Genomic DNA, 27,284 nt, shown 5'->3' with positions numbered 1-27,284 from the left:
CTCAATGCCCCTTTCACCCCATCCATCCATCTCATCCTCGATTTTCCCCTCCTGTTCACTCCATCCACATTTCTTTTACTAATCTTTCTTCACAATATCAAGCCAAAAGGATAAAGATAATCTTGACTTGCAAAGATATATAAACTAGTTATATTTCATTGAAAGAATTAATCAATAGTCTCAGGGTAAAGGCTCTTTGGTATGAATGTATAAAATTAATCAAAGCACAAGAATAGGTAAATACATGGTGATGCCTCCTTCTTCATCCACGCATGGGTGAATCAAGAAAACAAGAAGAAATCCATTTGGGCTGCATCAATATATCCCCTAATCACAACCACTCTCCACTCATACTTATCTCTTGCCTTCTCCCTTCCTTGCTCAACCTACATTCCCCTTTTATTTAAGGCCCCTTTTACCTCGTCTATCCATCTCATTCAGTCTTCCCCCTCAAGTTCACTCTGTCCACTTCTGCATTCCACATTCTTTTTGCTTATCTTCCTTCACCCATTATTCCCATGTGCTCAAACCATCCCAGTGTTCTTCAGCCCTATCTTCCACCCCTACTATCCTCCTCATTTCTCACCCTATCCATTCTTGTAGTCCCCACCATACTTCACAAATGCTTTATTTCTAATACATTTAAATTAACATACGAACGAAGACTGTCTAAATTGGAATTACCAACTCTGGAACAAAGAAGAGAAAGAGGAGATCTGCTGACTATTCATAGAATCATGAAAGGAATGGAAATCCTAGATAGGAATGATTTACTAAAATGGGACAATGGAAAAACAAGAGGACACAAAAAGAAACTCAAAAAGGATAACTATAGAAGAGATCTGAAGAAAAATAGCTTCCCACATAGAGTACTGGATACCTGGAATAATTTAGATAAAGAAACAGTGTGTGCAAACACTATTCAAGATTTTAAGAAAAAACTTGATGCTGAAAGATACAAAGACAGGTCACCACGAGCATAGCTCCCTTCCTGTATAATACAACTAGGTAAATAATACATTTAAATGTCTCCTTTCTGCCTCCAGGGTACATAGGCACAATTATCCCTTCATATAGTCTTCTCTTTGCATCCAACCCCAGATCTATTTCTCGTGACACTTTTCATTCCCCCATGACATTTACTTGTTTCCCTCACTCTACAGTTTACCTCTATCCCAACACTTCCATTCCCTGCTACATGTGACCCTAAATACTTAAAACTATCCACCTTCTCTAGGCTGACAGTCCCTACTGTGAATGTGCTGTCTTCCTGCACCTCTGATCTGGGCAATGGGAGGGTGGCAGGGATGGCCCTTCATCCACAAAGAGATAAGATAAAAGGAAAACAAATGGGTAATGGATGGGTGTGGGATGGGTATATGCCTTGGCTGGCTACCTCCCTTATAAGAGCCTTTTGGTATATAGATAGATAAATTAATGGGTTAGATTTTATGACATGTTGAAACAACAAATACCATGTAAGAAAAGTATACAATAAAAACAACTATGTATCCTTTACCACATCTGTGACATCAGTGTTGATGTCCACTCTTGTGGGAGCTGGTTTGTCTACACTCAATTTTCTTTTGTTGCTACCAGTTCCTCGTTTTTTAGAAAAATCCAAGATTTGGATGGGACTGGTGATTTTCCTTCTCTCTGCAAGGGTTCCTGTTGGCTTCATGTTTGGTGTAAGTCCTGCCTGCTCAGGATGAGTTCCAGAATTTTTCTTCTTTTGTAGAACTGCCCCTAAGTCTGAAGATTGAATAACACCATTCAACATCAAATATCTATCACTTGTAATCCAAATTAGTTGAAAAGTTGTAGCAAAAATGGTTAAACATATCTCCATGATACTGAAACTAGAGCCTGATTAAAATCAGAACAACTGTCTTTGAAAAATGTTTTATAGTTACAAGTGAAAAACAATGTACAATAATATTGACAATAACAATTAGCTAAACATGCTACCAGATGTACAATATCACACAAGTTTATGGAATTTCTATGAATAAGTTGGCTGGTCTGTCTATATCTACTGTATATACCAAGGGCCTCTTACCCCTTATAAGGGAAGTAGTCAGCCAAGGCATGCATCCACTACCATTTGTTTCCATCTCCTCTTAGCTCCTCATAGATAATCTATAATGATGTAACACAAGGTCGGCTAGTACATTTCAAAATATTCAAATAATTCCACACTATAATATGAAGTGCAGTCAAATGTAAGTCTCTATGAAAATTACAAAATATTCTTTATAGAAAGCAGACAAGTGGAATCCTTTTAACCCTTTCTGCACTAAAGAATATTTGTTGTGTTAATCTGGGTAATTCCGGGCAATCTTATTGAGTTATGTGGTAGCCTCCTTATAAGGAGGAAAAAGCCTTTGGTATATGTATGTATCCTCATCTGGGGTATTGACTGCATATTATTGTGGGGTTAAAAGCTGCTAAGTAGTAGGCAGCTGATATTTTAGGATCCATATAGAGTACCCCTATGGACCAGAGCCAGACCATCATTTTGTCTGTGAAGGAAATCTCTATTCCTAGAGAAATGATGATACTTTATTATACTGTGACTGTCCCTCCATTATGCTGTCCCCCAGCTCTAGTTACTGTCCTGTACTACTTCTTTGAATATTCACTTTCTCATTTTGCCAAGCCCTGTGGTGGGGGAAAAGAATACTGCCACCAAGTCTTTTCAATCTCTTGCCCCTCCTCTTGTATCTCTTTCAGAATTTCTTTTGCTATTTCTTTCTCTTTTTCTCTTAAGTATCTAGCTACATTGTGTCTTTTTAATACCATATACCTCTATACACTTTGTTTTTATTAACTGTCTCTGATCCAATTTTCTTTCTCTTTAATTACTTTAATGACTGTTTCTTTTGCATTTTCTTCCTCTTGTTGTTGTAGTTGTACAATTTCTTTAAAATCTATTTTTTGTTTTCCTGAGCTACTTTTCATTGATTTTTGATTTCTTGAAGATGTCTCTTTTATGGTATCTCCAACTTTCTCGGTCACTGCTTGTATTTGTTCTTTTACTTCTCTTTTTAAAGCTTCATTTTTGTTAGTGTCTTCATTTTTCATCCTTTCATTTTCATTTTCAACTATGTTTAATTCTTTTTTTAGGCCATTAATTTCTCTGTTGGTCTCAACATCCTGTCTTTTTAGCTCATTCATTTCTCTATACTATATTCTGCATTTAGATCTATAATTTCATTTATTAGTTCTGTAATCTCTTGATTTCATAGAATATTTTTTTACCTTATCTCCCTTTCTAAATCTATACCTTTACCTAGTATTCTACCTTCTCTTGCAAGCCTGGAAAAAGTGATTTTCTCGTCATACCTTTGGTTATGTAGAGGGATTTCCATATTACAGTTTTTTTTTTTCCGGAGGGATGACTTAATGATGATTCAACCCTGCTCACATCTAGTCTTCTTTTAGTTGGTTCACCATCCTCCATTTTAAATTATTTTCCACTCAGTGGATTTACTCCAGTAAATCATTTCGGTCACTTGTTAAACAGAGCTCTCCCTTTCCCATAAAATACCAGACAAGGGGTTTTCTCCAACCTGTGAAAAAGTGCTGTACTCCAGAGCTCGTTCTAGACTCCGTTCCAGACAGCGATTCGTTGGTGTGTGTGTGAATGTGGTGGGAAAGGGAGGAGTGGAGGTAGAATGTAGATTCAGAGAAGCAGGTAAATGCAATGGGGATTAAAAAGTGCAATGAGAAATAGACATTTGGGAATGGATACTAAGAGGAGATTGTATGAAGGAGTGATTGTGCCAACAGTACTGTATGGGGCAGAAACATGTACACCCACTCTTCGTTTAACGACCTACTTGGTTAACGACAACTTGGAGTAACGACGGGCTTTATGACATCATTTAACGTAAATCTCCCGAAGTTACGACATTGTGTACGATAATTAAGTTGGCTGAGGCAAATTTGTATGATGTTATAAGTGAACTTGTACGGTGGATATTAGTTGTGAGGTAAAGTGTTCTGAAGCTTAGGTCTACATTACCATCCTGCAAGCTGCAAAAACTACCTGGGGTACAGTATAGACAGTTTCCTTCCAATGTTTAGTCCATCTATTTTTGACAACTTTCCTTCTTTGAATGAGCACTCTATAATCTTCTATATTTTGTCTGTTAGTTCATCTATACGTTCTTTTAGTATCCAATTTGTAATTCTATCTGGGCCATGTGATTTTCTGACATCAAGGTTTATTATTTGGTCCCTTATTTCTTTCTGTGTCGCAATTATTTCTTTCATTGAGGGGGATCTTTCTCCCTTTCATCCCAATTATGTATATTTTCATTTGTGAATACAGATTTAAAATGTTTGTTCACAATTTCAGCCATTTCTACATCTATATAATCCGCATTCCCTTGTCCCATTACACTATTTCCTGTTTATTTTTTAATTTACCATTTACATATCTGTAGAATAATTTAGGTTGATTCTTACATTTGTCTATTGTCTTTTTCATAGTTTATTTTTTCTTCCCTGCATATTTTTACATATTCATTTCTTAGTTTGATATGTATTTGCCACTTTCCCATTTTTGTCCATCTTTTCCAAGCTTTATCTCTTCTATCTTTTGCCTCACTATATAGTTTATAGTCTATAGTTTGTGGGGTCTTCCTTATCTCCCCCTTTACATATTAGTACAATATTTGCATTTTTCCAATCTTGTAGTACCTTTCCTTCTTTGAGTGAGGAATCTATTATCTTATATATTTTGTCCGTTAGTTCATCAATACATTCTTTTAGTATCCAATTTCAATTATGTCCAGGCCATGTGATTTTCTGACATCAAGGTTCATTATTTGGTCCCTTATTTTTTTTTCTGTGTTGCAATTATTTCTTTCATGGGGGGGGGAATCTTTCTCCCTTTCATCCCAATTATGTGTATTTTCATTAGTGAATATAGATTTAAAATGTTTGTTCATAATTTCAGCCATTTCTACATCTATATATTATGCATTCCCCTGACGCAGTTTCACTATTTCCTGTTTATTTTTTAATTTACCATTTACATATCTGTAGAATAATTTAGGTTGATTCTTACATTTGTCTATTGTCTTTTTCATAGTTTATTTTTTCTTCCCTGCATATTTTTACATATTCATTTCTTAGTTTGATATGTATTTGCCACTTTCCCATTTTTGTCCATCTTTTCCAAGCTTTATCTCTTCTATCTTTTGCCTCACTATATAGTTTATAGTCTATAGTTTGTGGGGTCTTCCTTATCTCCCCCTTTACATAGTAGTACAATATTTGCATTTTTCCAATCTTGTAGTACCTTTCCTTCTTTGAGTGAGGAATCTATTATCTTATATATTTTGTCCGTTAGTTCATCAATACATTCTTTTAGTATCCAATTTCAATTATGTCCAGGCCATGTGATTTTCTGACATCAAGGTTCATTATTTGGTCCCTTATTTTTTTTTCTGTGTTGCAATTATTTCTTTCATGGGGGGGGGGGAATCTTTCTCCCTTTCATCCCAATTATGTGTATTTTCATTAGTGAATATAGATTTAAAATGTTTGTTCATAATTTCAGCCATTTCTACATCTATATATTATGCATTCCCCTGACGCAGTTTCACTATTTCCTGTTTATTTTTTAATTTACCATTTACATATCAGTAGAATAATTTAGGTTGATTCTTACATTTGTCTATTATGTCTTTTTCCGTTTATTTTTTCTTCCCTGCATATTTTTACATATTCATTTCTTAATTTGATATATATTTGCCACTTTCCCATTTTTCCCCGTCTTTTCCAAGATTTATCTCTTCTATCTTTTGCCTCACTACATTTTTTGTTGTACCAGCGTTTAATGTACATCTTTTCTTGTTTTTGCTTTGGTATGCATTTATCTATTCCTTCATTATAGGTTTCTTTTAATGTTGTCCATTTCTCTTCTATGTTTGTTTCTTCATTGAAATTTTCCCAATAACCTTTTTGAAAGAATTTTGAGTTCCTCAAAATATGTCTTGTACATTGTCTTCCTTTCCTGTATTGCTCATTTCTTCCCAAATAAATTTCCTCTTTTAGTTCGAACTTGTTTAGTATGTGGTCACTCTTCCCAATTGGTGTTTTGTATTCTATTTTATCCACATTTTCAGGCTCTGATGTAAATATTAATTCTAGTCTTGACAGTTCTTCATTATTTCTATATCTGGTATTTTCTTTTACCCATTTAGTCATTGTGTATTCAATGGTCATGTTCAGTAGTATATTTCCCCAAAGGTCCTCACTTATCACCATCATCTCCCAACATATTTCTTTAGAGGTAAAGTCACCCATAATTACAATGTTTCCTCCTTCCTTCAGTATTTCATTTAATACATGCTTTGTGTCTTCCAACATTTTGGAATGGTCACTCTCTGTCCAAGAATGTGTTTTTGGGAGCATATATGTCACTACAAATTTTCTACTTTTCATGTCAATGTTTTCAACTTTTATCATAATCAATTCCACTTTATTATTTCCTTCTATTATCTGTCACATTTAAGCCTTAGTCAAAAACATGACTCCTCCACCCTGTTTCTCCTCTCTATTTCTTATCCAATGATTGTCCCACAGTACTTAGTGGTAGTGGACCTTTTGTTTCATCTCCACAATTCCCATTATGTCTGGTTTCTCTTTTGGCAGTTAGTCATTGAATTCATTTAGTCCTGAAATCATGCCATATATGTTGGTATATGTCATTTTTAATTTTTTCCTTTTTCCTCCTCTTTTTTATATATATATATATATATATTTATTATTTTCTCAGCCTCAGATACTCTCCAAAAAAATTAATTCTTTTTGGACTCTGTTCTTCTCTCATTTTTTTCATTTGCTTCATTTCTTAGTGTCTTTTCCCTCTCTTTTTCCTCATCGCTCATTTCTTTTTTATCCATATATTTTTGTAATTTTCACTTTTTGCCAACTTTGCTGTTTTTGTTAGTACTTCTTCCGCTATCATTTGAGACCTTAGTTTAACTTTTAGTGGTCTATTTTTTTCTTTAGAGTATAGTCCCATTCTATGCACTTCCTCTATTTCCTTTTCCATTTCTTGCCCCTCTTGTATCTCTTTCAGAATTTCTTTTGCTATTCTCCTCTTTTTCTCTTCAGTATCTAACTACATTGTGTTTCTCTTTAATACCATAAACTACTATACACATTTTTTTTCTTTTTTTTTTATCAACTGTGTCTATGACCCAATTTTCTTCCTCTTTGATTATTTTAATGACTGTTTCTTTTGCATTTTCTTCCACTTGTTGTAGTACAATTTCTTTAAGTTATTTTTTGGTTTTCTTGTTCCACTTTCCATTGATGTTTTTTTCCTTGGAGATCTGTCTCTTTTATGGTATCTCCAACTTTCTCAGCCACCACTTGTATTTGTTCTTTTACTTCTTTTTTCAAAGCCTCATTTTTGTTAGTATCTTCATTCTTTCATTCTCACTTTTGACTATTTTTAATTCCTTTTTTAGGTCATTAAGCTCCCTGTTTGTTTCAGCATTTCATCTTTTCAACTCAATCACTTCTCTATACACTGGCCTGTATTAACCCCTTCCATACGGTGCCGCACACGTAGGCGTCATGGACTTAGATCTCAGTGGCAGCAGCCAATGCCAGCCGTACGACGTGTCGTAATAATACTCGCATCATAAAATATAGTCACCGCTTATATCGATCGTTCTCTCTTCACCCGTGAATTTTGATAACCATAGAAAATGCGATTACAAAAGAATTAGAAAGAATGTCATTATGGAGGGGCGACTACAATAAATATAATCAAGACGTCGATATGGCAGCCTCGCGAATACACTCGCTCCCCATGACGCCTACGTGTGCGGCAACGTATGGAATGGGTTAAGCTTTCAGATCTTTAATTTCATTTATTAGTTCTGTAATATCTTGATTTCTTAGAATATTTTTATACCTTATTTCTCTTTCCAAATATATACCTCTACCAAGTATTCCACTTTCTTTTGCAAACCCTGAAAATGCTATATTTTCATACCTTTGATTCGTCTTTGGCATTTCCATGTTGCAACTCTTTTTTTTAGGATGACACCTAACAGTGATTCAACCCTGCTTATATCCAGTCTTCTCTTTGTTAGTTCACTATATTTTTGTCTATTTTCATCATCCCCCATTTTATATTTTAACCACTAAGTGAAATTACTTTATTAAATCATTTCAGTCACTCGATAAACAACACTCCCTATCCCAGTATGATACCAACTAGGTGTTTCCTCTAAATTATTGAAAAAGCACTGCACTCCAGAGGTCAATCTAGAAGTCCATTCCAGCCTGTGGTTTGTGTGTGCACGTTCACCTCGGATCTGCTGCAGTCTCTGTCGAGACAGCCAGACACCACCCTACGGCAGTGAGCTCAGAGCTCCTTATTAGCCGATCTTAGCTTGGGATGAGGTGCCTGAGAAGTATGATAGGGGTTACTAGGCTGGATAGAGAAACAAGGAGGTGAGGAGGAAAATGGGGGTGGAAAGGGAGTTGGGAGATAGGGTTGATGAAAGAGTATTGGGATGGTTTGGACACATTAAAAGAATGAATGAAGAAAGATTAGTAAAATAGGTGTGGAAGGCAGAGGTGGAATGAGTGAACATAAGGGGGCAACCAAGGATGAGATGGATGAATATGATAAAAGGGGCAATGGAAAAGAGGGGAATGTCTGTTGAGGAAGGCCAAAAGAGGACAGAAGATTGGGGAGAATGGTTGTGTATGGATGATGCTGTGATACATAAGGGGGAGTGGGTGGGGGATGGGGGTTCGGGGAGTATGTATGAAAAGTAAATTGACAGCCCGAAAAGATTTCTCCCTGTCTTCTCTTTTTCTGCATGAGGGGATGGAGAGGATTGGCTGCAAATTTAATGAAGTGGCTTTGCTGTGTCTTGCAACACTACTTCTGACCCAGGGCAGTGGGTGAGATGCAGGGATGGCCCATCATCCAGGAGGAGCCAAGATAAGAGGGAGGGAAGGGGGTGGATGGGACAGGAATATGTGGAGATGGAATGGATGGGAGTGGTTTATGCCTTTGCTTTTTGGCTACCTCCCTTGTAAGGGGGAAAAAGTCTTTGGTATATGTATGTGGTAGCCAATTGGCAGCAATGGAATTAAGGACCTGAAAACTTTAGTTAACTTATCCACTTCTGCAACACATTGATTATAACCTGTTTAGTAATGTTACACTGATAAAGCACCATAGAATTAAAAAATAAACTTACAAGAGTAATAAAGAACTGTGGAAAACTGGGTGTTCAAAATATGATTTCATTGGTGGACATGTACAAAAGGAGTACAATCCAAAGATGTCATGTAATTATCAATAGTGCAACACACCCACTGAATGAGTTACCAAATGTTACCTTCAGGAAAAAGACTGAGATCACTGAAAAGCAGAACAGCAAGGTTTTCTAAATCCTTTGTACCAGCTAATATAAGAATCCTAAATGAGGAAAAATTAAATATATCATAGAGTAGACTGTTAAGGCTTGAAACTCAGATGGTAATTTTTTTCATTTCTCTAGCTTTTGTGTAAATGAGATTTGGATAACCACTGTAAGATTGTAGCTCATCTACGTATGATTGCCCTTGATTTCTTATGAAAACACACAAGACAATTTTTATGTAATTTATGTGACCAATAAAGAATTTTATTTATTATTTTAAATTGCTAGTCTGAAGCTTATTTGGCCAAATTTAGTTTCCATGTACCAATTGCTTACAATTACCCTTATGCTGTTCATATACTGAAGTTCCCAGATGGATTCATTCCTATGAAATTGCAGTTTATGGAACCTACAGGAGTTATTAACAAATGTACTCTGCTCTACACAAACATTAGAATCCAACTCTATGAGTAATTCAAAGACAGATTCTTGGATGACGTCAGAACTGATTAAAAATGAAGTTGGTTGATAAGTCCCTACATTGAAATAGTTATCTATTTTTACAAAGGCCCCTTTCAATCTAGAGTATATTTATTAGTTGTCTACCACTGGCACAATGTCTTGCTGCATTGCTTCTGACCCAGGGCAATGGGCAAGATGCAGGGATGACCCGTCATTCAGGAGAAGCTAAGAAAAGAGGGAGGGAGGGGTGGTGAATGGGAGTGGAGTGGGAAGGAATGAAGTGGGTAGGAATGGAATTATGTCTTTTGACTTTGACTACCTCCCTTGTAAGAGGGAAAAAGCCCTTGGTATATGTATGTATATGTAGCATTACCACAAATTAAATTAATATACAACACCATGCTGAAAGGATTTCAGTGCATCATGATGTAACAAACAAAAGAGTCTATGGTATACTTACCAAAGTCATCTATCATTCCCTGGAGAGCTTTTTTACTTTTAATTTTGACTGCAACATCATCTGCCACAACAATTTTATGTTCCATGTCACCATCATTAATGTCTCTGCCATCAGATTGTTGATGAAGCCTGTCAGCACTACCTTGGTATTCATCTTCTATGTCAGACTCAAATGCATCTGATACATCAGAATCATCTATGGGTATTGATGACACTATCTTAAACCCATCCTCTGTTACTTTCCCTTCATTTGTGTTTCCTAATCTTGAATCTTTCTGTGAATCTCCAGGCCCTAATTTCATGTCTTTCAATACTTGTACATCCCAATCTGCTTCAATATCTGATTCAAATGCATCCGAGATATCCGAATCATCAGGTGGTATATCTGAAATAATCTTGAATCCATCGTCAGTTATTTTGGGTTTGATATTACAAAAATCTTTCTTCACTTCCCTTTCATCACCTGTGATTCGATCAGCAACATCATTGTTAACATTAAAATGACAATTCTCTTCCATTTTGCAAACCCCATCATCTTTCTTCTTCTTTTTCTTTACCTTCAGTACTCCAATGTCTACTTTTTCCTGTAATTCAGTATTCTTGGATTTTGTATCATTCAATACCTGAGGATCCCACTTATCTTCATAACCAGATTCAAAAGCATCGATTATATCTGAATCATTAGCAGGTATAGCTGAAACTATTTTGAATCCATCATCAGCGACATTAGGTTTGGTACCTAAAGAATCCTTTGCTTTCTTTTTATCACCACTGACTTTACATGCTTCATGACCAATATTAATTTTAGGTGGAGCATCTTCTTTTAATTTGCAGATTTCCTTATCTTTCTTTTTCTTCTTCCTCTTGCTCTTTGGTGGTCTAATGTCTCCATCTTTCTTATTTTTGTTTACCTTTTGTGTTTCTGCATCTCCCAGCATTAGGTCACCTACAAAAGAAAAGAAAATATTACTTTTCTGTTACTAAGAGGGTGCCACAGAGATTAAGCATGATGGTACCTACAAGAGGAATAAAAACAGCTTGACAGCAACTTGAATAAAAGGAAAGGGCTCTGCTAATCACTACCCTCCATCCTGATATCTTATCCTTTACTACTATTTTCATGTACAAATCCTTCATCCAATCATACAGCTTACCTCTAACTCAGGGGCTCTCAACCTTTTCCACATTACACACCCTGAGTCATTAGACCATCAACCCATACCCCCATTAACCTGACACAGAATACTGAATAGTAATACACTAGGCCTAATTAAACAGACAATGGTACTGCAATGGATAACAAATAGTTCAAATTGTAATGACTTTATCAGTTAAGCATTAACATCAAAAACAATGTATTAGACCAATCTTGCTCCAGTCACCTCTTCCTTTACACTGGGAACCCAGCACTCTGCATAGCAGCTCAACAACATTGTCACTAGGCATCTGTTCACTAAACCACGCAAAATCCAACATGGCTGCCCTCAGCCAAATGACAACAAATGAACACTCCAAGAATGCTTGGTCTTTTCTCGTTTCCTTTTTTCTCCAAAGTATTTATAAGCCAAGGACTCCTATTGACCAGAGAGGACTAGTCAAAAATGCTGGGCCGAGGCCCCCTTCTTAGTAAGGCAGTCAACAAGTTGCTCAGAGGTTCTGACCCAAGAAACAGTGTTAATCTCACCATGTAACAACATATCCTTCAGCAGTGCAATATTGATGCAAAGACGATGATCCTCCACACTTTGAGAAGAATTCAAGGCCTCCACCAAACTCTTGTTGTCAACCAAGCAGTGTAGAGTTAAGGTCTGCCATTTGACAATGTTCCTGATAACCCATCCAAGATAGGAAGCAGCCTCAGTGCACTCAACGAGTGCCAAGGTCTCGGCAAATAATGTGGATTTCACCACTAAGTGCAATTTCCTCAACTGCCAATAAATTGGGCATCTTCTTCCTTCCCCATCCTTGAGAACAACCACAAATCCTCCCTTGGAACCACTATCAAATAGGTTCCCGAAGGAAGTGTCTGAGAAGTACTCAATTATACAGTCTTCCACAGCTGACAGCTTTCTAAATAGCAAGTAAAAATGGTCACCCACAACTCTGTTGATAATCTTATTGAGTCTCACAACATCAGCCATTGTGGCATTTTTACAATGTCCACTCAGTTCACATACATCAAAGGCAATGTCAGGTCTTGTTTGTGTATTTATCCAGCTCAGTTGACCAATCAGAATGTGGAATTCCTTCTTCTCATTGTCCAAGAGCTCACTGGACTTAGCTGACGACCTGCAACATCCCAAGCTCAGAGGTGTGAGCAGACTGGCATAGCTATACTAGCCAACCTTTATACCTTTAGCTGTAGTGCCTACTTCCAAACCCATATACTTGAAACTAGATAATGCCATGCTCCCAATACGGAACTCTCCTTGAAGAATATCAATAACCTTCTCCTGGAACACCCCAGTGCCCATCTAGAGAAAATCATCCACATATACACATATGGTACCATGAAGTTCACCACAACAATACCTAGAAAACAAGGATGGTTTGTGTGGACACACTTCAGCTTTGTCTATTATTTCTTCTTTACATTATTCTAGTATCCAGTTTGAGATTCCATCTGAGGCATGCAATTTCCTGACATCAAGATTCATTATTTGGTCCATTATTTCTTTTCGTGTTAATATCATTACTCTCGGGATTTCACTTCTCACCCTTCATTCCGATGTTCTTCATTTTCTCTAGTGAAAACTTGAAATGTCTGCTCATGACTACAGCAATTTCTGTATCTTCTGTGTTTTCCATACTCCCTTAGCATAGTTTTACCATTTCCTGTTCATTTTCTAGTTTACCATTCACATATCTTTAGAATAGTTTTTGCTGATCCTTACATTTTTCTATTATGTCTTTTTCATAATCTCCTTTTCCCTCCCTGTGTATTTTTACATATTTATTCCCCTTGATTCATATATATTTGCCACTTTCTATTTTTTTATTTCTTATCTATTTATCTATTCCCATCTTTTCCAAGCTTTATCTCTTCTTTCACTTCACTGTACCTTCTGTTAAACCAGCACTTAATATACACCTTTTCCTGTTTTTGTTTTGGGATATATTTATCCATTCCTTCATTACAGATTTCCATCAGAACCATCAATTTTTCTTCTACTTGTGTTTCTTCAATGTAGAATTTATCCCAACTTGGTTTAAGAAAAAAATTCCTAAGTTTCTCAAAGTCTGTTTTACTATACATTAGCCTTCCTTTTCTGTATTTCTCATTTTTCTCTATATATATTTCCTTCTTTAGTTCTAACTCAATATGTGGTCACTCTTCCCAATTGGTGTCTTGTATTCAATTTTATCCACAATTTCAGGTTTTGACATAAATCTAGTCTTGACGATTCTTCATTATTTCTAAATCTAGTGTTTCCTTTTATCCATTGTGTCACTGTATGTTCTATAGCCATGTCAAGTAATACACTTCCCCATAGATCCTCTCCACTTTTCATTGTCATCTCTTCCCAATAGATTTCTTTGCAGTCAAAATATTTCATACATACCACATTTCCTCCATCCTTCAGCATCTCATTTAATGAAAGCCCTGTATATTCTAACATTTTAGAATAATCTTTCTCTCAAAGACCCCATTTTTTGGGAGCACATAAATCACCACAAACTTTCTACTTTTCATGTCACCATCTTCAACTCTTATTGTGATCATCACCCTGTTCTCTCCATTTGTAACTTTTGTCACATTTAAGTTTTTCTTAGCCAAAAACATGACTCCTCCACCTTGTTTTTCCTATTTCTAAGCCAGTGATTATATAATCCATGTCCAACATTGGTAATAGTGGACCCCTTATTTTGTCTCCACAATTCCCATTATGTCTGGTTTTTCATCTGACAGATAATCATTTAGTTAATCTAATCCTGAGATTAACCCACCTATATAAATGTAAGCCACTTTTAATTTTCTCTCTCCATCTCGTTCAGTTACTTTCATTTCTTTAATATACAATTTTTTTTCAGTCTCATGTCTCACTTTCCAATAGAACTTCATTTTCTTGGTCTCTGTTCTTTTCTCATTTTTTTTCTTAAGCTTCGCTTCTTAATGTTTCTTTTTCCTCATCATTCATGTCTCTTTTTATCCACATACTTTTATAATGTTCACTTGCCAACTTTCCTGTTTTTGCTAATATTTCTTCCGCTGACATTTGTGACCTTAATTTGATCTTTAGGGGTCAACTTCTTCCTTCTGCGTATTTTTCCATTCTGTGCACTTCCTCTATTTCCTTTACTATTTCTTGTTCTTCATCTTGTACTACTTTTCCAATTTTTCTTGCCAATTCTTTTGCTTCTTTATCTCTCAGGGACCAATTATGGTTATGTTTTTCCTTTAGACCATATACTACTATGCACTTCTCTTTGTCCACTGTATCTCTTACTAGATTTTTTCCCCTGATTACCTGAATGACTGCATCTTTGGCATTTTCCTACATTTGTTGGTGAATAATTTCGGTAAAATTTTGCTTTCGACCTTTGTTGGAATATAGCAATACAAAATTAAATAGTAATTTTGTAAATTAAAATGTATGAACGTAATATGCAATTTTGTGTGCGGAAATGAAAATAAAAAAAGTTGCTAAAACAGATTTCTTAAGTAACGAAGTTGTGTACTACGAATGGTACGCCATGTTTGTTATGGTAGATTCCGACGTCGGAGAAATGAAAGAACGATAAATTTGTCTAAACTAAAGTAAAGTAAACTAAACTAACCTAACCGGTAAAATTTTACTTTCGACCATTGGAGGAATATAGCCATACAAAAGCTGAGAGAGTGGTTGAAAAGCCCGCCAACGTCTCTCACGACGACGACGACGAGGACCAGCCGGATGATATCTAATTTGCAGGTAATGATTTATTAAATACAGGTTAGGTTAGGTTAGTTTAGTTTTAGACAAATTTATCGTCCTTTCATTTCTCCGACATCGGCATCTACCACAACAAACATGGCGTACCATTCGTTGTACACAACTTCGTTAATTAAGAAATCTGTTGTAGCAACGTATTTTTATTTTCATTTCCGCGCACAAAATTGCATATTACGTTGATACATTTTAATTTACAAAATTACTATTTAATTTTGTATTGCTATATTCAAACAAAGGTCGAAAGTAAAATTTTACCATAATTTCTTTAAAAATTATCTTATAATTTTCTTGGTCTTTCTTCCATTCTTTCCTAAGATCTTGTAAATCATCCTCTCCTATATTTCTTCCAGTTTTCTCAGTCATTGCCTTTATTTGTTTGTTTACCTCTTTCTTTATGGTTACACTATTAGTGGTATAATTATTTTTCAACCTCTCATTTTCACATTTTATCTCAGCCAGTTATCTTTTTAATCCACTTACCTCCTTATTTATTTCAGCATTTGCTTCCTTGAAGTCACTCACTTCCTTACTTATTTCATGATTCATTTTCTTTATATCATTAGTCTCTTGCTTCCATGTTTCCTTCATAAATCTCATCACCCTCTCTATGTCTATAATTTTACCAAAAAGTCTTTTTTGTACCCAGTAAATCCAGAAAAAGGTTCTTTGCCACTAAAAAAATCTTTTCATATCTAATGGAGACCTAAATCTCATATTTACATTTTGTTTTGTTAGTGTGCTTTGGGTTCATGTTTATATTTTGCTTCAATGCTTTGCCACCAGGGGACTTCTCTGGCCTGTTATCATTATCTTCCATTTTTCTTCAATATTCACTATTTGCACTGTAATTAAACCATCTTGGGCATCCACAGGCATTACCCTTCCTATTTAACAAACTAGGTATCCTACCATTGTAGCACTGTATCCTACCATTGTAGCACTGTTAGCTTGTAGCACTTGTAGCTTTTAATGCATTTCTTGGGAGCTCCAATTTTTATGTGTTAGTCTGAACATTTGCTTGTTTGTGTGGGAGACTAACTCAACCCATGTAATGTATAGCAGGACATTTATAACTCTCCCAAATCCTAATTAATGGGATTCCCAAAAGGCTCCAACCACTGCGCACTCTTGTCATGTCCTGTGGTGGTGCATGGAAACCACACAGCTCACCCAAGCCAATTTGTTAAGAAGCAGCTGCTATGGCAACTATTGTGGTGTTAAATTAATGTCATTCATGCTCAAGCTAGTCAAATGTTCCACAGTTAAGTTAACAATGTTGATTCAGTATGGGTCAACAGCTAACCTTGAGAGATCTGAGGCACAACTGGAGTCAGTACAGACACACAAGGAAGAGAAAAGAAGGAAAAATCATTTGACAGAACCACTCCATTACAAACTTGCTTCTGTATATACCAAACATAAGACATAAGTTAGGTACATGCACATCCACAAGCGGCACCACCATTGCAGGCATGATGTTTACTCCACCATTTCTTATGACCCTTTTGACTGGTGTACTTTGAATTTGACCTCTGTTAGCATTCAACTCATATGCAGGAAATTCAAAATTTATAATTTATATCTTCCTGTTCTAGAAGTTTAGATGTAGTTCTTTAATAATTGATGGATGTTCACTGATTTAAAAGTAAATTTAGATAGTTGCAGCAGCAATTCTTTTTCTGAGTGGAAATTTAAAGGGAAGAAAGCAATATATGAACTTTTTACAGTGATATATGTGTTTTTCAGCTTATTTTTACCCGGAATTAAGCAATTTCAAGATCTTTGTTTATGATGCGGCTGTGCATTTACCCCACTGGAAATGCACTTGGGATTATCAGGTTTTGCCACTAGATCCCATCTAGAGGCAATCCTTCTATTTTTGAAGACCAATTGTAAACTTCTAGATCAGGAAGACATTTTAAACCACCTGCGCATGCATTGAAAGCTACCAGAGTTCAAACTCAGAAGAACATAATTGAATGGGTCCCTCAAAATTATGGCAGCAAAATTCCATCTGTGATGGTTACGCTGCCCACAGATTCATGTGTAGCGTCTTAATCATTGCCATGGCAACATGAAAGGAAGTTCCTACATTGTTTTTGGCATGCTCAGGTGATTTGACTCATAAAACCTTCATATGCCACGTTGCATTTAAATTTGACCAGCAGTTTGAATTTTTTGGATTATTTTGACAACTTAATCATTGCCATGGAAATGCAAATTTGGTATGATGCAGATGTCCCGCAATGTTTTTGACATGCAATTTGTTGACCCATAAAATCCATGTACCGTATTTTTCGGACCATAAGGCGCGGGCAAAATCCTTAACCCCTTCCATACGGTGCCGCACACGTAGGCGTCATGAGGAGCATGTGGATTCGCGACGCTGCCATATCGGCGTCTTGATTATATTTATTGTAGTCGCCCCTGTGTTTTTACATTCTCTCAAATGTGCCCTGAATCCCATTCTCTGTGGTTTTCAAAATTCGCGGGTGAAAGAGAGAATGATCGATATAAGCGGTGACTATATTTTATGATGCGAGTATTATTATGACACGTCGTACGGCTGGCATTGGCTGCTGCCCGCGAGATTTAAGTCCGTACTGAAGTGGTTAAAATCGGCCAAAAATCGGGTGGTGCGCCTTATGTGTGGCTTCAGTGCAAAAAAATGCCTCGGACAGTGACGTACTATTTTGACACGTTTCATGGCTAGCCTGGCAATGGCGACAGTGCATAGGCCTTGCAAAAGTTACAACCAAGTTATAACCAAGATGCATGTATCTTGACAAGAAAATTGCAAAAACTTCGACAGTTTTCGAGTCCATGCCATCGCATTCATTCACGCTATCATGGCTATGACATGATAGCATCCACAACACAGACAGCCATTTTGCATTGATCTAGTCTCGCTCCACTCAGACTGTAGTCATTTGGGTGTTTTTTTTTTTAAGTTTCGACCATGGGCGCAATACAGACGCTCCTCTACTTACGTTCATTCATTTTACGTTTTTTCGATTTTGCATTTGAACTGACTGTAAAAAAAGTGAATTTTTTTGTTTAGCGCGCTCTCCGTAGTACGAGACGTTCAAACGATACTTATGCATGGCGCTGCATGGCACAAATGACAGACTGAACGTGCCTTGCCTCCTCCTCCTCCTCCCCTTCTCCTCCACCATCTCACTTTATGTTGCTTGAATTTAATTCATTTGAAATTAATGTTATTATTTTACAATGTTATGCTTATGATTAATGAATTAGGGGTGTTTTATAAGATACGGTAATAGAATTTATGGATATACAGACGCTCCTCAACTTACGTTTTAGTTACGTTCCGAATGTAAGTTGTTACTGTACTATACATCGGTAAATTCTATTACCGTATCTTATAAAACACCCCTAAATCATTAATTAAACATATAACATTGTAAAATAATAACATTAATTTCAAATAGATTAAATTCAAGCAACATAAATTGAGAGACAGGCTTATAAGAAATATAAGTGCTCGGGTGCATCTAATGACTATGAGTTATGTATCAATACAGAGAGATTTAAAAAAAGACAATAAGAAAAAGAAAACGACAATACGAAATGAACATCGCTGATAAATCCAAAGAGAATCCCAAAGAATTCTATAGTTACATTAGAGATAAAAAGGTTGTTAGGAATCACATTGGTCCACTATTATCTGCTGACGGTCAACTTGAATATTCAAATGAAGGAATGTGTAATATCTTAAACAATTATTTTAGCTCGGTATTCGTAAACAAAACACCTCAAAGTGAATTCCAAACTGAAACCTGTGAAAAGTCTGGGGTAAACTTACTCACTACGGTAAATATAACAAAAGAAAAAATTAAAAGGTGTATAGACAAACTCAAAGTTAATAAAACACCAGGGCCTGACGGTTGGCATCCAAGAATCTTAAAGGAAATGAAAAATGAGATTGTTGTTCCATTAGAAATTATTTTCAAGAAATCCATCATATCCGGAGATGTCCCAAGAGAATGGAAGCTAGCTAACGTTACTCCCATATTCAAAAAAGGTGACAAAAAGAAACCAAATAACTATAGGCCTATAAGTTTGACTTCGATCGTAGGAAAAATAATGGAAACTATCATCAGAGATGATATCGAATATCGTTTAGAAAGTAACCATTTGATAAATGATAGCCAGCATGGTTTCAGACGGAAACGTTCTTGCGTGACTAACTTACTCGAATTCTACAACACAGTTATCTCCAATTATGACAAAAGAAACAATATAGATTTAATATATCTAGACTTTGCAAAAGCTTTTGATACCGTCCCACACGAAAGACTACTTACTAAATTAGCTTTGCATGGAATAAGTGGTAGCCTATTAGGTTGGACTAGTAATTGGTTGAAAGGTCGAAAACAGAGAGTTGTTTTAAATGGAAAAACTTCTGGATGGAAAAGTGTTGCAAGTGGAGTTCCTCAGGGTTCCGTTCTTGGGCCACTTCTATTCATAGTATATATAAATGATATAGACCATGGACTAAAATCTACTGTTTCCAAATTTGCTGATGATACAAAACTGTGCGGAGTGGCAAATGATCACTCAAACCAATTAGATATTCAAGAAGATTTAGATCAATTACAGCAATGGTCTGAAAAGTGGCTAATGAAATTTAACACAAGTAAATGCAAGGTAATGCACATAGGTAAAAATAACAGTAAGTACGATTACAAGTTATTTGGAAATTCGTTAACAAAAGTGGATAGTGAAAAAGATCTCGGCGTAATTATCAGTAATGACCTCAAATCATCCAAGCAGTGTATTTCAGCCTCTGAGAAAGCAAATAAGATTCTGGGATTGATTGCGCGATCTTTTGATTTCAAAAGTCCATCACTCATTAACAAGCTATATAAATCGTTAGTTCGTCCACATTTGGAATATGCTGTTTCCGTATGGTCACCGAATCTCATTAAAGACATTGACAGACTGGAAAAAGTACATCGGCGAGCCACAAAACTGATTCCAAATATCAAAAATAAATCATACGAAAATCGACTTAAGCACATGAATCTGTTTTCCCTAAAAAAGCGTAGACTCAGAGGTGACTTGATACAGGTCTTTAAGATTTTAAAGGGAATTGACAACATCAAAAGTGACCAAATTTTCACATTGAATGAGAATCCGACAAGAAACAATGGTCTCAAACTGTCCGGAAATAGATTCAATTTGGAAGTAGGTAGAAACAACTTTGCTAACCGTGTAGTAAATGAATGGAATAAACTTCCTGCACAGGTAGTGCAATGTAGTTCAGTTCGAAGCTTTAAGAATCATTTAGATAAATACCTAAGTAAGATGCTGTAATGATTATAATTTATCTTATATTATTTGTTTTTGTTTTGTTATAATTTGTCTGTCTGATTTTCATTTATCATTAGTTATATGTCAATTTATAATCATTTACTATTTACCTTTTTGTTTGTTATTCAACTATACCTATGAATTTATTTATGTATTTTATTTATTTTTACATTATTATAGTTTTAATTTATTATTATTATTTATTTTTTTTTTTTTCTTTTGCATCCGACCTAGATATGGATCAAAAGGTCTCCTGTCGGCATGCTCCGCCTTTGTAATCCTTTGATGGTGGAGGAGGAGGAGGCAAGGCATTTTCAGTTTGTTGTCTGCGCAATGTAAACAATAGACGCAGCATCGTGCACAAGTATCGTTTGAACTACGGAGAGCGCGGTAAACTAAAAAATTCACTCAAAAAAAAAAAAAATTACAAATTTTTTTTTACCATCAGTTCAAACGTAAAATCGAAAAAACGTAAAACGAATGAACGTAAGTAGAGGAGCGTCTGTATAGTACAGTATGAACAGTCATAAATTACTGGAACATACAGTAACAACTTGCGTTCATTTTCACGTTACGTTCGGCCGTTCGGAACGTAACTAAAATGTAAGTTGAGGAGTGTCTGTATAGCAATAGAAAATTAATTATTAATTTTGTAAATTAAAATGTATCAACGTAATATGCAATTTTGTGGGCGGAAATGAAAATAAAAAATACCTTGCTACAAGCAAATATGCTAATGAACAAAGTCGGTAGCATAGGATTGGGATACCATCTTGTCGTCTGTCAATTGACGGCCTCGGTACTTCCGCCAGTACCTCACCAGGTACGTTTCTTGAAGGAATGTTATGGAGTGGAGATACATGCATTCCTTCAAGCTGCAAGAACTTTGTATACCCCACAAGCTGAGAGTGGTTGAAAAGCCCGCCAACGTCTCTCACGACGACGACAACGAGGACGAGCCGGATGACATTTAATTTGCAGGTAATGATTTATTAAACACAGGTTAGGTTAGATGAATTTATCATCCTTTCATTTCTTCGACGTCGGCCTCTATCATAACAAACATGGCATACCATTCGTCCGACACGACTTCGTTACTTACGAAATCTGTTTTAGCACCTTTTTTGTTTTTCATTTCCGCTCACAAAATTGCATATTACGTTGATACATTATAATTTACAAAATTAATCATTAATTTTCTATTGCTATATTGCGCCCATGATCGAAACTAAAAATTTACCGTCATTTGTTATCTTGTGTTTTAAAGTGAATAGAGAATTCTGGGAATAAAACTACTAATGTTGGTTTTATTCCCCACAATTCCCGTAACATGTTTATGTTGTTTTTTAGGGGTATTGGCAGGGCAGACCGTCCATGGAGGTGGTCTGATTTCACTGACCAAAATGAAAAAATATATCATTTATTTTTGTAATTTTGCTAAATCCCAACCGATTTTTCTCATTCAACAATGAAAATGTTCAGTTCTGAATGCACTCACATATGCATGATTATCCGATGACGAGATCAGGTGCGCCTTATGGTCAGGCACGCCTTACGTAAGGACCGGGAATAACAAATTACGGGTGCGCCTTATGGTATGAAACGCCTTATTGTCCGAAAAATACGGTAATCCAAATTTCATTAAAATTGGACCAGTGGTTTAGAGTTTATGGGTATTTCAGAATTTCTTTACCAAATCTTTACAAATTACCATACTTTTCACCTTTTGTTATAATAGTCTAGCCAAAATTCGGATAAAAAAAAATTTATATCCCTTATTTTTTAAGCTATTTCAAAAATATTAAAAGTATTTAGGGTAAATGTTCAGTTGTGTACATTGACGCAATATAGCATTAGAAAATTAATTTTTAATTTGTATATTATAATGTCTCAACATAATATGCAATTTTCTTGACGGAAATAGAAAACAAAAAAGTAGCTAAAACAGATTTCGTAAGTAACAAAGTCGCACTGGATGAATGGTATGCCATGTTTGTTATGATAGATGCCAACATCGAAGAAATGAAAGGATGATAAATTCGTCAAACCTAACTACATTTAGTAATCTAATGTATATTTAGTAACCTAACCTAATGTGTATGTAGTAAATCGGTATCTGTAATTCAAGGTCATCCGGATCGTCGTTGTCATCGTCACAGTCACGGATGTTGGTGGCCTGTTCAATCATTTTCTGATTGCAAGGTATATAGTAGGTACCCCCACAAAATTAAAAAAAAAAGAAAAAAATAACCTTTAAATTATTATTGCATATGAAAGACAACTTTATTAGAAACAAAATGCTTTTTAGATGTTTGAAATAGCTTAAAAATAAGGGATATACGATTTTTTGAATTATTTTCTTAGTCTGCATTTTTGGCTAGACTTTACCATAACAAAGTGTTAGAATTAAGGGTGGTAATTTGTATAGATTTCGGTAACGAAATACACATTAAGTCTAAACCACTGGTCCAATTTTATAAAAATTTGGAATACTTGGGTTTTATGGATCAACAAATCACATGAGCATGTCAAAAACAATGTGAGACATCTCCATCATACCATATTTGCCTTTTCATGGCAACCATGAAGCTGTCAATGGTGGGTCTCGCTAAACGCCAACCGAAGTCGACCAAAACCACACAATGACGGTTTTTGCTCAAATGCATGATTTATATATAAAAAAATAGCACATGGTTGCATTATTTGACCTATTTTCTTTAAAATGTATGATTTCCACGTAAAATTATCAATGATAAGTTACGTTTTTATCCTCTGAAAAATTATCAGCCAGCAACCAACGCCCAAGAAATCCAAACAATGACAGCGTTGGTTGCTGGTTGATAATTTTGTAAAGGATAAAAACGTAACTTCTCTTCGATCATTCTACATGGAAATCACACATTTTAAAGAAAATGGATCAAATAATGCAACCATATGCTATTTTCTATATATAAATTATGCATTTGAGCAAAAACCGTCATTGTGTGATTTTGGTCGTCAATGGTAATATGTAAACAAAATCGAACGCGAACTGGACGCATCAGATTCATGGGTGATATGGCTACATTCCGGGGCGCTAAGCTCAAACATCAAGTGCTAAACGATATTAAGCTTCTCATGTCCGGGAGAAAATAGGTTGATAAACTTGTTTATGTAACTTAAAATTATGTTTAGAGATTCCTTACCTTAATATTTTTACTCGGAAAACTATGTTGCCGAGTTTGATAACCAAATTTCCGTTTAAATCGCTGAAAATTTGTTTCTATTTCAAGAATTAGCCTTACACTTGCAAAACAACAAGATAATTTGAATATCTTTCGCATGCGCTAAGCGCGGGAAGCATTCGGATTGAACTAAATAAAAGCTAGTGGGCCGCAACATATGGCCATGAAAACAATACATGGTCGACGGTGGCGCAGCGCGTGCATTTGGGGGTACCTATATATAGGTTTTTCATAGCTTGAAGGAATGCATGGATTTCAGCTCCATAGTATTTCTTTAAGAATATATACCTTGTAGGTACCCCGGAATCAGCGCGCGGCGCCACTGTCGATCGTGTGTTGTTTTCATGGACAAATGTTGCGGCCCACTAGTTTTTGTTTAGTTCAATTTGAATGCTTCCCGCGCTTTGCGCATGCGCAAGATATTCAAATTACCTTGTTGTTTTGCAAGTGTAAGGCTAATTCTTGAAATAGAAACAATTTTTCAGCGACTTAAACGGAAATTTGGTTATCAAACTCGGCAACATAGTTTTCCGAGTAAAAATATTAAGGTAAAGAATGTCTAAACATAATTTTAAGTTACATAAACAAGTTTTTCAACCTATTTTCTCCCGGAATTGAGAAGCTTAATATCATTGACTTATTCGTGTTTGAGCTAAAGTCCCCGGAATTTAGCTATATCACCCATGAATCTGATGCGTCCAGTTCGCGTTCGATTTTGTTTACTATTACCATTGACAACCAAAATCACACAATGACGGTTTTTGCTCAAATGCATAATTTATATATAAAAAATAGCATATGGTTGCATTATTTGACCTATTTTCTTTCAAATGTGTGATTTCCATGTAGAATGATCGAAGAGAAGTTACGTTTTTATCCTCTACAAAATTATCAACCGGCAACCAACGTCATTGTTTGGGTTTCGTCGGCGTTGGTTGCCGGCTGATAATTTTTCAGAGGATAAAAACGTAACTTCTCTTCGATCATTTTACGCGGAAATTATCCATTTTAAAGAAAATAGGTCAAATAATGCAACCATGTGCTATTTTTTATATATAAATTATGCATTTGAGCAAAAACCGTGATTGTGTGGTTTTGGTCGGCGTCGGTCGACTTCGGTCGGCGTTTAGCGACAGCTTCATGGTTGCCATGAAAAGGCAAATATGGTATGATGGAGATGTCTCACTTTGTTTTTGACATGCTCATGTGATTTGTTGATCCATAAAACCAAAGTATTCCGAATTTTAATAAAATTGGACCAGTGGTTTAGAGTTAATGTGTATTTCTTTACCAAAATCTTTACAAATTACCACCCTTAATTCTAACACTTTGTTATGGTAAAGTCGAGCCAAAAATGCGGGCTAAGAAAATAATTCAAAAAATCGTATCTCCCTTATTTTTCGAGCTATTTCAAAAATTTAAAAAGCATTTTGTTTCTAATAAAGTTGTCTTTCATATGCAACAATAATATAAAGGTTAATTTTTTTTTGAAAATTTTGTGGGGGTACCTATACCTTGCGAGGTACTGGCAGAAGTACTGAGGGTGTACACCAGGCCTCAACTAGACTGGGCAGACAACACTTCACAAATGACAAGATGGCATCCCGATCCTATGCCAGCAACTTTGTTCATTGGTATATTTGCTTGTAGGAAGGTATCTTTTTATTTCTATTTCCACTGAGAAAATTGCATGTTACATTCATGTATTATATTCAACAAAATCAATATTCAATTATCTAACGCTACATTGCGTCCATGTACACAACTGAACAAATAACGTATTTTGTTTCTATTGAGTATTGAAATGGTCTTTCATATGCAAGAGGGTTAGACTAGCTAGGTCAATATGAAAATGGAATTCCTGATATTTGAGCTGAAGTAGTTCTCATGGGATGGAAAAAGTCGCTATGAGTATAATGCAATTTGATTTATCCATCTAGCTGTCATAGTTCTCGAGATATTGCATTTTTAATGGAATTAAATCGGGCCTATTTTGTCCGAGGAAATCGGGCCGAAACGTGCGGTCTGACTGATCGCCGATCAAACGTAAACAATGACGGTTTTTACCGACAGGCACAATTTTATATAAAAAAATAGCATATGGTTGCATTATTTGACCTATTTTCTATAAGATGTGTGATTTCCATGTAATTTGATCATATAATTACGTTTTTATCCTCTGCAAAATTACCCACCACAGCTACGAATACCGTAAAATTACATGAAAATCACACATTTTAAAGAAAATAATTTGAATAATCCAATTATATGCAAGGTATTACGCTAATAACCCAATAGTAACAAACTTAATAGTGTAGTTTGAACCATACCACCAGTGATCATAGATAGCGGGCTGGACGAATCGTAGCTGTGGTCCGTAATATTACGGAGGATGAAAACGTAACTTCTCTTCGATCAAATTACATGAAAATCACACATTTTAAAGGAAATATTTAAAATAATTCAACTATAAGTCTATTACACTAATAACATAATAGTAAGAAACTTAATAGAGTGAAGTTTGGTCCATATCACCAGTGATAGATAAGATGGCGGGATGGATGTTGATGTTGTTATCCGATAATCCGACCCGATAGAAAAAAAACTAATTTTAACTACCAATTTCTCAGCTCTACCGTAACATACTGACTTTATTTTGGTATTAGAATAATCCACGATACTAGTAGTTTTGGTTAATTATGGTCAGTTGCCCGCACAATAAATTTGTTAGCTCATTTTTTACGTTGAAACATATACCAATTTTTGATCTACTGCTGAATGCAGGCCGCCATGTTTATCTAATGTTTTTATTGACCGACATGTAACTGATGATGTGAATGTTTGAAATTTATTACGATCGTAGTAAATACACTCACGCAACATTTTTATTAATTAAATTTCCCGCGGTATATAAATTTGGCCGTTTGAACGGCGTGCGCATAAAATGACGCGCTATTGTGCTCGTCATCGACGGTGGCGCCTCTGGTGGTGTTTGACCTACCTAGTTAGACAAAAAAAATTAATTTGATTCTTTAAAAATTTCGTGAGAAACATCTGGGTTTTATGGGCGTTTTTGGCTGCCAATTTGAGTCGAAATTGTCTCCAATTTATGGAACCTGTGAAAAGCGACAATAAAAATGTTTGTATGTCAAGTGGATGATGGCAAAATAGCATAACAACAGGAAAATAAAAACGGCTAATTTAGTGTTAAAACATCAACAACAATTACAATACTCTTATAGCACTTACAGTAACCAGACACCATTTCAGCAAGATAAAAATCCATCTTGAAATCTTCCCTTTCAATTCCTATCCTGATTCCTTTTTGGTTTCGATTTACTTGCGGTGGTTTCTTTTTAACTCATCCCATTTATTTACTCCACGAGGATTCTACTGCGGTACTTGCTGCTGTTGCATGTAAACAACAATTCGAATGCGTTGATTACATTTTA

General features: G+C 35.6%; 1 protein-coding gene across 2 annotated transcripts in view; it reads right to left on the bottom strand.

Annotated features, from left to right (window-relative positions):
- The window catches only part of LOC143023949 (uncharacterized), a 46,759-nt gene extending 19,519 nt beyond the window's left edge, over positions 1-27,240 (bottom strand). For both annotated transcript variants that reach the window (XM_076182620.1, XM_076182627.1), the window contains exons 1-3: positions 27,082-27,240; positions 10,339-11,283; positions 1,520-1,752 (exon numbers count right to left, since the gene is read on the bottom strand). In XM_076182620.1, coding sequence (XP_076038735.1) covers positions 1,520-1,752; positions 10,339-11,283; positions 27,082-27,118 — 1,215 coding nt within the window. In that variant the 5' untranslated portion in view covers positions 27,119-27,240. The remainder of the gene's footprint in view (positions 1-1,519; positions 1,753-10,338; positions 11,284-27,081) is intronic.
- Between the last annotated feature and the right edge of the window lie 44 nt (positions 27,241-27,284).

Source organism: Oratosquilla oratoria, chromosome 3, assembly GCF_046742065.1.
Source record: "Oratosquilla oratoria isolate Oo_2021 chromosome 3, ASM4674206v1, whole genome shotgun sequence".
Taxonomy (NCBI): Eukaryota; Metazoa; Arthropoda; class Malacostraca; order Stomatopoda; family Squillidae; genus Oratosquilla; species Oratosquilla oratoria.
This window is presented reverse-complemented; position numbering and strand designations above follow the sequence as displayed.